Below are 17,504 nucleotides of genomic sequence, written 5' to 3'. Positions count from 1 at the left end.
CTATGAGTGATATGTTGGTGGTGAGGAGAAACGACAGATGTTTGTGAGAAGGGAACCCCTTTGCAAATGTTGGCTGGGTCCTTCCACAAGTCTAAGGAATTTCTGATCCTGGTGGGTGGTGACTGATTTGTCCAGCCCATCCTTGTTTGGTCTGTAAACTGAGCTGAACCACATTTCGATGCACGTTTGAAGTCTGGCACTTGGCATTACCATTGTGCCCATTGCCATATGCTCCAAGTGTTGGAAGCAGAGCCTGGCTGGTATTTGTGGTCTGTTTTGAACAGTGTCTATGAGTGTGACTAAGGATAGTGTACCGAAGCGAAGACTCACCGGCACAGCGCCTCCTGCTGGTTGTCTGGGAATTAGCTCTTTTCCAGTGTACAGAGCACCCTCTGCAGGCCGGTGTCTCGCCTACCACTGGCCTCATGTCCCTCTTGGACCGCAGGGCTCTTTACCTCAGGGTTCTGCCTCAGCAGTACCCCCTTACTCTGGGTCTCCCCTCCCAGGGAAAACCCCACCCTCTAAACCCACCTTACTTTAGTGGCTACTGCCAGTCATCAGCTAGCCCCCGCTCACTGGGGTAGACTGCAGTAAAGGCCACTCATCATTGGCAAGGGGTTAGGACTAGCTGCCTCTGCCTATTCCCAGGCTGTATCTCTGTAGCCCCAGTACCTCTGTAGGCCTTCAACAAGGCCTGCAGCCCAGGGATTTACCAGGCTGGAGCTCCCCAGCTTTCTTACCCTATTCCCCAGCTCTGCTCCAGTTCAGGTACCTTCCTCTCAGGCAGCTAATCCTTCTTCCTCCAGGGCTGGAAAGAGACTTCCCCAGCTCCTGGCTCCACAGCCCTTTTATCAGGGCCAGCTGGGCCCTGATTGGTATGGCCCCAGCTGTGGCTGCATCCCCAATCTGCCTAGCTTGGCTGCTTTTAAACCCTGTTCTCCAGAAGTGGGGCAGCTGCCTCACAATAGGAACATGTGATGAGGTAAGATGGCTTTGGCCTGTTACAAAATCAAGGTTGGCCCCTATGAATTCCAGGCATTGCACTGGAGTGAGGGTTGACTTCTGGGTGTTAATCTGTATACCCAGTTCTGTAAACATGTGAATTGTAGCTTCGGTGACTTGGTGAGCTTTTCAGAGATCAATCTCTGAGGAGGCAATCGTCCAGGTAAATGTAGATCATTATCCATTAAGAATGTAAATATTCTATGATTCTAAATGAGCGGCCACATGGAGAGAACCTTGGAAAATATGCCTGAAGGGGAGCACTGTGTATTGGTAGTGGTTGTGCCACAGAGTGAATCTGAGAAATAGTCTGTGAACAGGTCAGATTGAGATATGAAAATAAGCATCCTGGAGGTCGAGGGCCAAAAACTAATCTCCCTGTTCCAACGCTGGTCACCTTAGCAATGATCATTCCATTGTGAATTTTTGAGCCTTGACAAATTTGTTGAGAGGGCTGAGGTCTAGTATGTGTCTCCAACCTCCCTTCTTTTTGGATACTGGGAAATAACAGAACTCTTTACCTCTTAGATGTTGAGATACTAGTTTGATGACTCCTAACTGGAGTAGGTGATCTATCTCCTGTTGTAGTAAACTCTTGTGAGAAAGGTCCCTGAAGAGGGATGGGGAAGGGTGTCATGGAGGGGATAGAGAGGTAAAATGGATTGAGTACCCAGTTCAAATGATCTCTAGGACCCATCAATTCAATGTTATGCATTCCCAGGCACTGCAGATGGCTGCCAATCGGTGGCCAAATGAATGTGGAATGATGGGGATTTACCAGGCTGGTGAATCAGCTTAGCTATGTGAATTGGGGGGAATGGTATGAGGGACATCTTAATCTGGATAAAAATGATCATGTAAGGGGGACAGCCCCAAGAACCCCTAATTCACCCACCCTCCTTGCAGATGTTGTGAGAAGGGAGGAAGTTCTCACAGTTAAGTTGTGTAATTAACACGTAACCAACTGTTCAAAAAGGATGACCCACGAGGCCTGACAAAACTATGTTTTAAGCATAGGTAGGGGTCAGTTCCCTACTGGGTAGAAATACCAACAATATTCCCTTTAGATATCTGGTAGTGTTAGGATGGGGTGGAGGAAAGGAGAGAAACCATGAATGCTTTTATAGCTGCATGGTGAGCACAAATACAACAAAATGTACCACAAGAGAACTGACTGAGACATTCAAGTTCTTGGGAGAGTATATACTTCAGAATCAAAAGGAAATTTAGAGTCCAAAGGCATCAGGTGATGTTGTTTGCACCAGGCCATAAATCTTCTCATTTTGTAAGTCTTTTAGTGGAGACTCTTGTGTTATTAATACATTCTGTACTTCAGATGAACATTCCCTTTCTACTTCTGATATTCATCCAAAGGCCACGTAGTTAGAGAGTGTAGAGGTTGAGAGGGATAACAGGTCTGGATCTGGCAGAAGCAGTACTGATGGGCAATTCAGGACATAAAAGCAGAGAAAACCAAAAGGAGAGGATACTCACTCTGTGCAGAAACTAGATCTTTGAGACATGTGACCCTATGGGTCCTCCACTTAACACTTTTAAGTGTACAAAACATCTACCTCAAAAGATGTTGGCATGCGTAGGAGGAAACCTTTGTGAATGGGACTGTGCCAGGGAATGGGATGGTACCATTGTATCCCTAGAGCCAGGCACCGAAGTCAAAAGCAGACCTCCTGAGAGTAAGGGAAACTCAGGCTCCTTGAAAACCTGCAGGTCTCTTGGTATCATATAAGTAACCAGCACCAACATTAATGGAACCAAAAACCCAGGAGATATAGTCATAGGTAGAACAGAAGTACTCAGTACCCAAGTGCCTGGTATCTAGCTACTCAGGACAGAAATACTAGGTACCAAAGAAACATTCAGCACTGCAGACGTTGCCAGTACTGAGGAAGCAGCAGCTACCAGTACCAATACTTTAAATACCAGAGGCAACCAGACATTCATAGACTTGGCACCCAGAATGAATTTGGGCCCTCTCACGGTCAGTACTGAACAAACTGTACTGCACTCCCTAGAAACTCCATCACTCCAGAGTGGGCCACAGAATCTCTCTCAGTATGGGGTTGACTCAGGGAGTTAAGACTTCACTTTTGTGAGATTTCTGAGGTGATCTACCTTTAAGTTCCACACCTGATTGTGCAGACTTATCTCCAACAACCTTCCCTGACATATCTACAAGCACTCTTGCTGGGAGGCATCTTGAAACTGACTGAGGTGGAACTGGAGGATGTCTTTTTAAGTCACTGCTAACCATGGTCACGGGGAGAGGGGTCAGAGGGACTGGAATCAGAAGCTGGCCTCATGGAAATGTCCAAGAGGTACATTTTAAACATGCCTCCCTGGATTTTTTTGTCCTATATAGAAAAACTTACATATTCCAAACTTTGCTGAAATATGAGATTCCTTTAGGCACAATAGACAGAGTATCATCATTCTGGGGAAAAGCTCCATCTCAAAAGGTGCTGTATTTGAAGTTAGGGGATTTTGAACAGGACAATCCAAAAAAAAAAAATAATAAATGGAACCGCGGAAGAGTCCCTTCAAGAAAAAAAAAAAGGAAGGAACAAAGATGGAGGAATAGAGAAGAAATTCTTTCAAATGCCTATAAAAATCTACAAATACTAATAAAACGATTTGCTAAACAGCAAAACACTAATACTAAATGAGTACTGTATCTAACAACTATTTTCAGTTATTAAAAAAAGATGTAAGAAGGGCATGGACACTGTAGTCCTCTGTCTCAAGCTTAAGACAGTAGAGAGGAACTGGAATGGCGACTGATCTGACTCCACCCTTTATATTTTTGATACAGAGCAAAAGGGGGTTTAGGGCACACGCACAGATGGAATGGACACTGCTAGCTCCAATCAACAGCACATGCACATCTTGAGGGAAATACACATAGGGATAATCACTTGAAGAAAAACTTTCCATTAGTGTAGGTTTGTTTCTTTTAATTTAAAAATAGGAAAAAGGGGAAGCCTTTAGTTTTATAATTACATGCAAACAGCCAAATGGCACCTGTCAATGTCAGTAATAAACAGCACACTTCTAAAATTAGAAAGCACAAGTCAGCTAAGTTTCAGGCTAAATACATATATCTATACCTCTATGCAAATAACCTTACCAACACACAGTTTGAGAAATTCTTAAGGAAGTGCAAGATCCTCCCCTCACATGACCACTCTTTCTTCTCCTTATTGTCCCCAGAATGTGTGTTTTGCAAGTTAGGTTTGTTTTTCCAAGTAGAAAATTTTATGATTCGTAAACCCTAGAGAACTTGAAACTGAAAAAATCCCAAACAATTTAGCAGACAATTATGCTGAAAGGCTAATCAGAGAGTGGGAAGGTTCACCAGCAGCACATGCTCCTTTTTAACCACTTTTGAAAAGTTTACACTTTCCAAGAAGCCCAGAGGTTCACTGAGGTTGTCTTAAGTTTATACACTGTTAAAGTCTATTGCACAGAATGCAATTTTCAAAAATGTTAAAGCAAAATCTGTTTAATTAAAGCATAACTCACTGTAGATTGTCTATTCTATGACAAGCTTTAACTTTCAAATTCAGACATTTTTGTTTCAGTTCTGTTCAAAAAGAGTACAAGTGGATTTTTTTTAAATGAAAAAGTTACTGCTTTTTGCACTCCATCATTTTGTTGAAAAATGGCTCAAAGGATTCACCAAAATTTTCAAAAAAAAACCACCCAACATCTGTATAAAGATCAAGCATGAAACAACAGTCCCAAGAGTGAATATTTCAACAAGTTATAGATGTGCAAAAGCAGGGTGTTACAAAGGAAAGTGTTTGTAAACATAATCACACAATACCATTAATAGAAGTAAAAAATTGAAGACAAAAACGGATGCAAAACAAAGTTTATGTAAAAAAATAATGCACTGCATGCTGCAAGTCACTCAACTTTACAATTGCATTCACTGTCATAGATTTTAAATCTAGAAAGTTTTTAAGGAAATAAACATCTTTCACTTCATAAGTATGGAAACAGTAAGTATGAACTAGTTTCAAAAGTAAAGTAAATTTTCTATGGTGTCTTGGTGTGCAAAATATAAGTAAATACCCAAACATTAAGAGAATTATTTGATTTCCACATTATTCTAAAAATAAGACTATACGGTGTGGTGACCATCTGGTGACTTCCAATAGATGGCTGAGTAGAATTAACAGGATTTATCTGGCTCACTAATACTTTTTATTTGATATGCAACATGTGTATGTACAAAAAATCACTGAGTGAAGTCGGGGCAGACTACCTTCTGGCATCTGAATTTATGTACGATAACTATAATCAAAACCCATAAACAGTTTCCTGTATTATCCCTATTAAAAACAGCTCCAGATATGTCTAATAAGACTAGTGGTTGTGCATTGCTCTACATGCAAGAGATTCTGGCTTCTACTTCCCATCCAGTCTCTTGCTCCCTGAGCCAGCAGGGGCTGGGAGTGCAACAGAAGCACTGCTCCCAATAGAGGGTGTGCTTTTGTACTGTTAAGCAACTCCTTAGATCCAGCTGGGTCTGACAGACATAAGACCCAGACATCCTCAGACAGAAAGATGGCCATTATATGGTGCCTCATGGAAGGTGGGGATGACTAGAAAGTGACAGGATCTTTTAGGCTCAGATTACAAAGGAACTCCCAGAAAAAAACACCATATAATTACTTCATTCCAGTTAGAACTATTATCTAAATCGGTGACTCAAACTTTTGTACTGGTGACCCCTTTCACATAGAAAGCCTCTGAGTGCGACCCCCCTTATAAATATATTAAAAAGTGTTTTTAATTTAACACCATTATAAATGCTGGAGGCAAAGCAGGGTTGGGGTGGAGAATGACAGCTCGCGACCCCGCCCCCACAAATAACCTCACGACCCCCTGAGGGGTCCCGACCCCCAGTGGGAGAACTCCTGATCTAAATTCAGCTCAAGTATTACCTAAAACAGCATTTCATGCCATTGAGATATAATATTTTATTACTATTAGAACCAATAGATTTTTTCTTATTTTGTTTCGTTTTTCAAAAGGAAATAATTTATATCCTGGAAACAATAGAACAATAGAAACTATGAACAAAAACACAGGGACCTAATACTCTTGTAAATCAGCACAGCTCTATTGGAGTCAATGGAACCATTCATCTGAGGATCTGTCCAAGATTTTTAAGCTTTGTTATTAAGCACATATGCAAATCTATTGGGGAGAGGGGTTAGGAGGGGAAGTGGTAATGTTGTAATATTTCCTCATGATTAATAGTTCTCATAGGAAACATGTCCTATATGCATTTTGGTGAACAATTAAGAGCCCCACTCACAGCTCTCTACCATATCATGTAATCATTCTTAGTAATTAAATATAATAGAGGCAACGTTCCATTATATATTTTTGCTTCCAGAAAGCTCAGTGAAGTTGCAAAAAAGTATCATTAAAAGTGATAACTATTTTTCAAAAAATTTCATATTGTATCTTTGTAAAAAATTCTGCTGGAGTATTTTGGCAAGATGGCTGAACACAGCATCTGTTATGAGGTTGTATCACAACAAGATATCAGTAACTACATATGGGAAACTAGTTCCTCTGACACTAGTGATTAATTGCTTTGAAAATCTTGTTTATAATGACAGGTTTCAGAGTAACAGCCGTGTTAGTCTGTATTCGCAAAAAGAAAAGGAGTACTTGTGGCACCTTAGAGACTAACCAATTTATTTGAGCATAAGCTTTCGTGAGCTACAGCTCACTTCATCGGATGCATAGTGTGGAAAGTGTAGAAGATCTTATTATATACATACAAAAAGCATGAAAAAATACCTCCTCCCACCCCACTCTCCTGCTGGTAATAGCTTATCTAAAGTGATCACTCTCCTTACAATGTGTATGATAATCAAGTTGGGCCATTTCCAGCACAAATCCAGGTTTTCTCACCACCCCCCCCCCACGCACACACACACACAAACTCACTCTCATGCTGGTAATAGCTTATCTAAAGTGACCACTCTCCTTACAATGTGTATGATAATCAAGGTGGGCCATTTCCAGCACAAATCCAGGTGGGGGGGGGGGGGATGTGAGAAAACCTTCTTCTGCAGTTTCCACAGTATGCATCCGATGAAGTGAGCTGTAGCTCATGAAAGCTTATACTCAAATAAATTGACAGGTTTCAGAGTAACAGCCGTGTTAGTCTGTATTCGCAAAAAGAAAAGGAGTCCTTGTGGCACCTTAGAGACTAACCAATTTATTTGAGCATGAGCTTTCGTGAGCTACAGCTCACTTCATCAGATGCATACCTGGATTTGTGCTGGAAATGGCCTAACCTGATGCTCACTTTAGATAAGCTATTACCAGCAGGACAGTGGGGTGGGAGGAGGTATTGTTTCATATTCTCTGTGTATATATAAAGTCTGCTGCAGTTTCCACAGTATGCATCTGATGAAGTGAGCTGTAGCTCACGAAAGCTCATGCTCAAATAAATTGGTTAGTCTCTAAGGTGCCACAAGTACTCCTTTTCTTTTAGATAAGTTATTACCAGCAGGAGAGTGAGTTTGTGGGGGGGGGGGGTGAGAAAACCTGAATTTGTGCTGGAAATGGCCCACCTTGATTATCATACACATTGTAAGGAGAGTGGTCACTTTAGATAAGCTATTACCAGCAGGAGAGTGGGGTGGGAGGAGGTATTTTTTCATGCTTTTTGTGTGTATATAATAAGATCTTCTACACTTTCCACAGTATGCATCCGATGAAGTGAGCTGTAGCTCACGAAAGCTTATGCTCAAATAAATTGGTTATTCTCTAAGGTGCCACAAGTACTCCTTTTCTTGTTTATAATGTGCAGTTTACATCTAAAATATGAAACACGATTGTCAAAACAATATTTTAACATATAGGAGATGAACACATCTAAAGGCACATACAGATTGTCAATGGTTACATCACATTTCTTTGAAAACAGAATAACTTCTGCCCTTGTAAACAACTTTGTTCTCACACTTTTAAAGTGAGGTTAGTGCTGACTCAATTATTGCTACATTCACAGTTTAGCAGAATCATAGATAATGTATGAGGTACATTCTACCAATAGATCTATCTTCATTTCTGTTTTACCCATTTGAGTATGACAGACAACTGAATTATGCAGAATAAAAAACCGACTAGAACAGCCAGTAACTCCCATATTCACTAGAACTGGAATGAAAATTAACAGTGATTAAAAGATTAAAAATATCTTCTTCGCAGGAAAGTGTTTGTATTCTTCATAATATGAAGTTTCTTCATTTTATCTACACTGGTAAACATTTACCTGGGCGCACACAATATTATATTTCTTGCATGAACATCCTTCATACATTTTATATATTCTGTCTTTGTTTAAATTAAATAGTTTTGTGAGTTTGTAGTAAGAATCAACTTCCCTTTGATCTTCTATCATAAATATCTCTTATACTTTTTGTTAGCTGCTTTATGAACACTTTGTATATTCTTCCACAGTATGTATGCATTGTCTTCTGCAGTTCCAGTTCTAGGGGCTGTAACAGGAAATTAACCAGGTCATCGCCAAAGGAATACTAAAGAGGGGAAATAAATGAGAAGTGACATTAAGGTCATGTGCAAGAACAATATTCCTTTTTTTCAAAGAAGCTAGAGTGTTATGAAAATGCCTTCCATCATTATTGTGAAACACAAAAGTTACTGCATAAATATAGTTACTTGATGCTCTAAGGCTAGTAAAAACTTTGCACAGCTTGTTCTGAATACAACATGAAAAAGTCATCTCTCAAATATTGCTTAGACAAAATACAAAATCAACATACTAACCCACCCAAGCAAATTAAAAATAAGCTTTAACGACCTAACAATTCATGGGTTGGTCACATGAGGATCACATGCCTACTGCATCTCACCTTTGGCTTGAAAAATTTATAATTATCCCAGTCTAAATGAACTTCTTTAAAAATTACAATTCTTTGGAGTGACAGTGAATCAACAGCACGACGGATAATCTATAGTACCAATAGACACAACAATTTCATTAAATTGAATGAATGTCAAGCATATATTGTGTTTAACATGAACATAAAGTAAAAATACAATAATTAATTCAGTTATATTTTTTCATAAGAGATATGATACAAATTATTTGCAAAACCAGAATAATTTTGCTAATCTTAACCATCAGATCAGCACTGTTTTATATACTTTTTGTGGAATATTCATAAACCAAATGGTATCATAAATAAAAAGGAGATTTTTTTTTCTTTTTGACAATGCTCAAAGGAAACAAAGAATCTTATTTTTATGGGAACAAATTTTCTGTGTAGTGTATTTTCAGTCCCCTGAAATTACTTTTCTTCATTTTTATATCCATATGACAACCTGCAATAAAGTGCCATTAAAATATACTACTGATTTTCGAAGGTCATATACAAGATAGTGTGCTACATTAAAATGTGTATCAACGCTACTTTTTACAGCTCTTCAGTGAATATACTGATGTAGTGATAAATACTTTATTGGAAGCCTTATTTGCAGAATAAAAAAGAATCCATTGTGCTTAGAAGAGAAACTTGCATGCATTTAAAGTGATAACTACATATTAATATGCCTAGCATACAAAACAGATCACAATATGATACAAAAATACAGGTATTTGTTTTCCAGTGGGCAAAGTATGCCTACAATAAAATTTTAACAATTGTATGGTACTATGAACATTCCCTTTGGGACAGGGAATTTCTCCTACTCTGTTTGTATAATGCTTAGCACAATGGAACCGCAATCTCTGTTGGTTTGAGGGAATTATACTAATACAAATAAATATTATATGGTTCTTTAAATATTTGTGTTCAACTGTTATAAGTCTCAGCAGAAGGTCTTTTAATAAATCTAGTGCAGTTACAGAATACGTCTTAGCCCTGGTCTACACTATGAGTTTAGGTCGAATTTAACAGTGTTAGATTGATTCAACCCTGCACCCGTCCACACAACGAAGCCATTTTTGTCGACTTAAAGGGCTCTTAAAATCTATTCCTCCCCAATGAGGGGATTAGAGCTGAAATCAACATCGCCAGGTCGAATTTGGAGTCCTGTGGATGCAATTCGATAGTATTGGCCTCCGGGAGCTAACCCAGAGTGCTCCATTGGGACCGCTCTGGACAGCACTTTCAACTCAGATGCACTAGCCAGGTACACAGGAAAAGCACCAGGAACTTTTGAATTTCATTTCCTGTTTGGCCAGAGTGGTGAGCTCATCAGCAGAGGTGACTATGCAGTCCCAGAATCACAAAAGAGCTCCAGCATGGACCGAACAGGAGGTACTGGATCTGATCGCTATATGGGGAGATGAATCCATGCTATCTGAACTCCGTTCCAAAAGACAAAATGCCAAAATATTTGAAAAAATCTTCAAGGGCATGATGGACAGAGGCTATAACAGGGACCCGCAGCAGTGCTGCATGAAAATTAAGGAGCTCAGGCAAGCCTACCAAAAAACCAAAGAGACAAACAGCCTCTCCGAGTCAGAGCCCCAGACATGCCGCTTCCATGATTAGCTGCATGCAATTCTAGGGGGTGCCCCTACCACTACCCCACCCCAGTCTGTGGACACCTGCAAGGGGGGAGTCTCACACAACAGGGATGAAGATTTTGGGAAAGAGTAACATGAGGAGGAGGAGGAGGATAGCACACAATAGGCAAGCGGAGAAACCGTTCTCCCCGACAGCCAGAAACTGTTTATCACCCTGGAGCAAATACCCTCCCAACCCTCCCAAGGCGGGCTCCCGGACCATGAAGCCGGAGAAGTAACCTCTGGTGAGTGTACCTTTGTAAATATCATACGTGGTTTAAAAGCAAGCGTGTTTACTGATTAATTTGCCCTGAAGACTTGGGATACATTCACGGCCAGTGCAGCTACTGGAAAAGTCTGTTAATGTGTCTGGGGATGTAGCTGAAATCCTCCAGAGACATTATTAAGGGGACATTCAGAGGTGGCTGTTCTTGCTGGGCTGTTTGCCTGTGGCTTAAAAGAAATCATCCCCACTTTTAGCCACGCGGTAGTGGGTTGGGGTGGGGCGTTTACACTGAGGTGTTCGCGTTTGGCTGGCAGGGATCTCCCTGATACTAGTCACGCAATGGGAGGAGGGGTGAAGCGATCATCCCAGAGAACTGGGAGGGGAGGGGGGTTAGTTGCGTTTGTGCTGCACATCAACCCGAAAACCTCAGCCCCTCCTTTTATGGTATAGGAAAGGAGGGTGCTGCTGTTTGAAACCATTCCCACATGTGATGAAGGTTGAAGAAGCCGAAAGACTGTGGCTTACCATGGCTGCCTATAAGCCGAATTCTGTTGCCCGGCCCTTCATGTGTGATCTCTCACACCAAACCAACAGGCCCTCAATATAAGAGGCAAAGTGTGAACTTGTACAGAAAGTACATGTGCTATGTAATGTTAACAGCTTGGTTCACCATGAAAAAGTCTACCCATTGTTCTCTAAAATGTGTCTTTTTAAATACTACTCTCCCTTTTTTTCCTCCTGCAGCTGCAAATGTTTCAATGTTCCCCCTATCATCTCCGTCCCAGAGGCTAGCGCAGATAAGGCGGTGAAAAAAAACCACACTCGCAATGAAATATTCTCTGAGTTCATGCAGTCCTCCTCCACTGAAAGAGCTCAGCAGAATGCGTGGAGGCAAACAATGGCAGAGTCCAGGAAAGCAAAAAATGAACGCGAGGACGGGAGGGACGAGTGAGATGAAAGGTTGCGGATGAAAGGGAAGACGAGAGATGGCGGCAGCATGAGGAGAGGAGGCAGGAGGCAATGCTGAGGCTACTGGGGGATCAAACTGATATGCTCCAGCATCTGGTGGCGCTGCAGGAAAGGCAGCAGGAGCACAGACCGCCGCTGCAGCCCCTGTGTAACCGCGCACCCTCCTCCCCAAGTTCCATAGCCTCCCACCCAGCTGCCCAAGAATGTGGGGGGTGAGACTGGGCACCCAACCACTCCACCACAGAGGACTGCCCAAGTAACAGAAGGCTGGCATTTCATACGTTTTGAAGTGCAGCGTGGCCTTGTCCTTCCCTCCTCCCCTCATCCACCACCCCACCCCGTGCTTCCCTCCTCCCCCACCACTCCCGGGCTACCTTGGCAGTTATCCCCCTATTTGTGTAATGAATTAATAAAGAATGCATGATTTTGAAACAACAATGACTTTATTGCCTCTGCAAGCGGTGATCAAAGGGGGGAGGGCGGCTGGCTTACAGGGAAGTAGAGTGAACCAAGGGGGTGGGTTTTCATCAAGGAGAAACAAACAGACCTGTCACACCGTAGCCTGGCCAGTCATGAAACTGGTTTTCAAAGCTTCTCTGATGCACAGAGCATCCTGCTGTGCTCTTCTAATCGCCCTGGTGTCTGGCTGCGCGTAATCAGCGGCCAGGCGATTTGCCTCAACCTCCCACCCTGCCATAAATGTCTCCCCCTTACTTTCAGAGATATTGTGGAGCACACAGCAAGCAGCAATAACAGTGGAAATATTGGTTTCGCTGAGGTCTAACCGAGGCAGTAAACTGCGCCAGCGCATATTTAAACGTCCAAATGCACATTCTACCACCGTTCTGCACTTGCTCAGCCTGTAGTTGAACAGCTCCTTACTACTGTCCAGGGTGCTTGTGTATGGCTTCATGAGCCATGGCATTAAGAGGGAGGCTGAGTCCCCAAGGATAACTATAGGCATTTCAACATCCCCATCAGTTATTTTCTGGTATGGAAAGTAAGTCCCTTCCTGCAGCTGTTCAAACAGACCAGAGTTCCTGAAGATGCGAGCATCATGTACCTTTCCCGGCCATCCCACGTTGATGTCGGTGAAACGTCCCTTGTGATCCACCAGAGCTTGCAGCACCATTGAAAAGTACCCCTTGCGGTTTACGTACTGGCTGCCAAGGTGGTCCGGTCCCAAGATAGGGATATGTGTTCCGTCTATCACCCCACCACAGTTAGGGAATCCCATTGCAGCAAACCATCCACTATTACCTGCACATTTCCCAGAGTCACTACCCTTGATAGCAGCAGCTCAGTGATTGCGTTGGCTACTTGGATCACAGCAGCCTCCACAGTAGATTTGCCCACTCCAAATTGATTCCTGACTGACCGGTAGCTGTCTGGCATTGCAAGCTTCAAGAGGGTTATCGCCACTTGCTTGTGAACTGTGAGGGCTGCTCTCATCTTGGTATTCTTGCACTTCAGGGCAGGGGAAAGCAAGTCACAAAGTTCCATGAAAGTGCCCTTACGCATGCGAGAGTTTCGCAGCCGCTGGGAATCATCCCAGACCTGCAACACTATGCGGTCCCACCAGTCTGTGCTTATTTCCCAAGCCCAGAATCAGCTTTCCACGGCATGAGCCTGCCCCACTGCCACCAGGATGTCCAAATTGCCGGGGCCCGTACTTTGAGAGAAGTCTGTGTTCATGTCCTCATCTCTCTCGTCACCGTGCTGCGGTTGCCTCCTCTTGCAGGTTCTGGTTCTGCCCATATTGCAGGATAACGCGCGAGATGTTTACAATGCTCATAACTGCCGCAGTGATCTGATCGGGCTCCATGCTTGCCGTGGTATGGCATCTGCAGGAGCGCAGAGTTGCAGCAGAAGCGGTGGCTGACGACAGATGCCACGAGAATAGATATTTATAGAGAACTACAAGAGGACCTGCGAGGTGGATTCATGAAAGCAGCAAAGCAGAGTTGCAGCAGAAGCGGTGGAGGATGACTGTTAGCACCACGCACATTTCCCAAGAACACATGTACCTGGGAGCCCATAACAGACAACATGGAGAAATTCACTATTGAGACAATAGCAGCAGAGCAGAGTTGCAGCAGAAGCGATGGATGACAGTTAGCAGTCCTACTGCACTGTCTGCTGAAAGCAGTATGGAGTCCACATGGAATAAAGGCACAAAACGATTGTCTGCCGTTGCTTTCACGGAGGGAGGCGGACTGACATGTACCCAAAACCACCCGCGACAATGTTTTTGCCCCATCAGGCAAAACTTAACCCAGAATTCCAGTGGGCGGCGGAGACTATGGGAACTGTGGGATAGTTGCCCCACAGTGAACCCTCCGTAAGTCGATGCTAGCCACGGTAGTGAGGACGCACTCCGCCGACTTAATGCGCTTAGTGTGGACATACGCAATCGACTGTATAAAATCGATTTCTAAAAATCGACTTCTATAATATCGACCTAATTTCATAGTGTAGACATACTCTTAGATTCCAAACTGATCATAATTCTTGAATAACCTAAAATGTTAGTTCCAAAGTACAATGAACAATTCTATTTCTATTTTGTCATAAAACCAAGCCTGAAGTCCAGCTGAACTGGAAATCATTAAAAAGTTTCAGAGTAGCAGCCGTGTTAGTCTGTATTCGCAAAAAGAAAAGGAGTACTTGTGGCACCTTCGAGACTAACAAATTTATTTGAGCATAAGCTTTCGTTACTGTTACTGTGTTTCGTTAGTGTTACTATGTTAATTATCTAGAATTGATAAAGGTGAGGTATTAATACAAGAAAAAGTGCCAATGTCCTAACATGTTAAACTTTAGCAGATAAGTTTTCTAAATAATTCTACACAAGATATGGATGACTGTAGTTTACACAGTTACTTACTTTCTTTATTGCTTCATATATAGCCCTAAAAGTTGGTTGTTTATCATCATGGTAAACACCCCTGTTACCATGAAGAATAAATATTCCTTTTTCTTCAGCTTCCTTACAATTGCTTCCATAAATGCAGTGGTCAGGACGGTAATTCCATTGGCAGGGAAAGACAAAAAGGCTCTCTGTTCAGAAAAATATACAGTACACAGTTCACAACAAAACTCTTTGGGAGAGAGCAAAAATTTAATCAATTTTTCTTGGTAAGGTAACATCTTGCAAAGATTGTGTTAAAATTTTTGTATACAATTATATTTGAAATAATTAGCATCAATACAACAAATCTATTTTGGACTAAATCATCTCTCAAAAGCAACATAAAGATCATTTTTTAAAAGGCATAAACAAAAGCTATCTGGAACATATCCATTGAAAATGCTGAAAAGGGCAGCGTTTTCTGCATTTAGAAACTAAATACAAGATTAATATCTTACAGTGGTAGTGTGAAACATTATCAAAGTTAAACAGAGAAAGAGACATACCTGGATTATGAAAAAACATAATATTCAACAGATCTTGATCACCCCACGTTATGTTTAGTTTATATTTTTTGAGCAATGGCATAAGAATTTCTCCCCACTGTAGCCGAGCAGTTGTCATATCATTCTATTTTAAAAAAACAAAATATTAGAACTAAGTCAAAAAAGAAATCAAAGAATCCCAGTAATCTGCTTTTCAAAACTGGAATCCCTGAAATTGCATAGGATTTTTCTTCTAAACATGTTTTTCATACTTCATGAAAATCAAATTACATCCAAGTCCAATAAGTCTCAGATTATGCCTTGTTTCTCTTGAAAATATTAGTTGGCAACTTTTGCAACTTTGTTCATCCCCTCCTCTCAATTACCATATAAAATAAAGTAGTAATTTCTCATTTGTGACCATGCATTATTTCCCCTAGAAAGTGCCTTACACACAAACAATACCAAGAAACAAAAAAGTACCCTTTGCTATGGATTAATGGAATCAAACACAATCTATTCTAATAGAAAATTCTGCATAAGGCTGTGCAAGATATTTTAAATTGTACTTCAGATTTCTCAGTCTCTCCTCAAAACCCATACCTCAAGCAGTTTTTCTAACATTAATGAGAGAGAGTATTGTACTGGGGCTGAAGCCTTGTTAGATATGAATGAAGCAGACATCATTCAGAGACCAGGTTTTGAGCTACAGGATGAAAAGAAATTTTTTAAAAATTGATTTCAAAACAAAAGTCTTGATTAACTTTGAATTGGCTAGATTTCCCACATAAAAACTGCTGTGAAAGATTTATAAAATGATTGCACAAGTGTATAAAATTAAGGTTTTTCACTGAATCAATCTTATTAAATATTAACTTATAACTAATTCTTAATTATGGCACTGTAACTTGATCTAGAAAAGTAACTACACAAACTCTTCACCTGTAGATTCAAATGAATACTTCGAAGAATTAAAGCTGGAGAGTGCGAGAAGATTGTAAAGACAGGGATCACAGAAGAAGCAGTGGTTCTACAGTTAAAGTTGAGTTGAATTTTGGATTTAAACCAGGGAGGGTTTTGACAACTTGTTACATCTGAGGAACATATATTCTTCCCAAAATTACTAAATGCCAAGTACAGAACAAATAATGGAAAGCTAATTACAACATAAAGCAATATCGAACCATGGGTGATGGCCCCACATGCCAGATTTTACAACACTAGTGTAAATCCCAATTGTCAGATCTCAAACTGGGTCACAATTTTGTACCTAATTTTGATACCTACAAATGACAAAATTTAGACATCTGATTTGGTGTTCCATAGTGTCATTTGCTGTAATTCACCTTCTCTGAGGGTGAAATTTAATCAAAAATCACACTCTTGAACCTCAAATTTCCAGTGTAAGGCGGAGGAAAATTCTCCTAGCTCAGAGGTGTTTCGTTGAGTAATGTTGCTCAGACTGAGACTCTAGATGAGGTGGGGCAGGGTTAAGGCAGAGACTGCTCACTCAATACTTTCCACTTCAAGCAAGTGAACGGAGAGGGGATGCAAAGAGATGCGGATATAAATCAGGAGGAGAAAATCCTCAACAAGGGTGATGAGCACCCTTACGTTATATGGTCGGGTTACAATAGCCTTTCTACTGCTACGTTGATTTCAAGGTTAAAGTAATCTTTGATTACACACCTAGAACTGAATCTAGATGGAGAAAGAGATATAGTTTAATTCCTGCCAGCTAAACAAACTTCAGCACAAGAATATAAATACCAAATCTGATACTATGCATACGAATATATGAACAAATAATGGGTAGTGTCAAACATACTCAATAATAAGCTACTGCAGTAGTTTCCAAATTTTTCTGTTTCAGCCACCCATTGGGGATGGATTAGTGAATGAATGTGTTGCTTTCTGTTCCCCTCACACTATGCCCTCATACAGTTGCCACAGTCTTTCCTTTTTTCCCCATTCATTTACTCTGATTCTCCTTTTTGGGTCTGTTCATTTTTCCTGTGTATTTTTTTTCTTCCTATTTTTTCTGGTGTGCTTTCATTTGTTTTGCTGATTTTTCCTTCCCCACTGACTCCCAGCAGCTCTATTACTCCATCCTGTAGTCCTGCTCATCAGATTATATATATGACACTGAGGGTAAGGGCACTCATTGATGCCACCCCCAGATGAGTTGAAGGACATAGGAACAGAGAAGAGAAACCTGGATTACAGGCTGCTTGCCAACTGAATCTGCAGACCTGTACTTCTAAGATGCTCCCACAGTCCTGAACTAGAGCAAGAACAGAGGTGGTGACTTTCAAGGAATAA

At 41.3% G+C, this 17,504-nt stretch overlaps 1 protein-coding gene across 5 annotated transcripts in view; it reads right to left on the bottom strand.

The window, feature by feature from the left end:
- Positions 1-7,805: 7,805 nt before the first annotated feature.
- Positions 7,806-17,504, bottom strand: part of GXYLT1 (glucoside xylosyltransferase 1) — a 72,748-nt gene continuing 63,049 nt past the window's right edge. For all 5 annotated transcript variants that reach the window (XM_077834061.1, XM_077834040.1, XM_077834045.1 and 2 more), the window contains 3 exons: positions 15,204-15,327; positions 14,674-14,846; positions 7,806-8,594 (listed from right to left, as the gene is read on the bottom strand). In XM_077834061.1, the coding sequence (XP_077690187.1) occupies positions 8,433-8,594; positions 14,674-14,846; positions 15,204-15,327 (459 nt within the window). In that variant the 3' untranslated portion in view covers positions 7,806-8,432. The remainder of the gene's footprint in view (positions 8,595-14,673; positions 14,847-15,203; positions 15,328-17,504) is intronic.

Source organism: Eretmochelys imbricata, chromosome 1 (genome assembly GCF_965152235.1).
Source record: "Eretmochelys imbricata isolate rEreImb1 chromosome 1, rEreImb1.hap1, whole genome shotgun sequence".
In the NCBI taxonomy this organism is placed as follows: Eukaryota; Metazoa; Chordata; order Testudines; family Cheloniidae; genus Eretmochelys; species Eretmochelys imbricata.
This window is presented reverse-complemented; position numbering and strand designations above follow the sequence as displayed.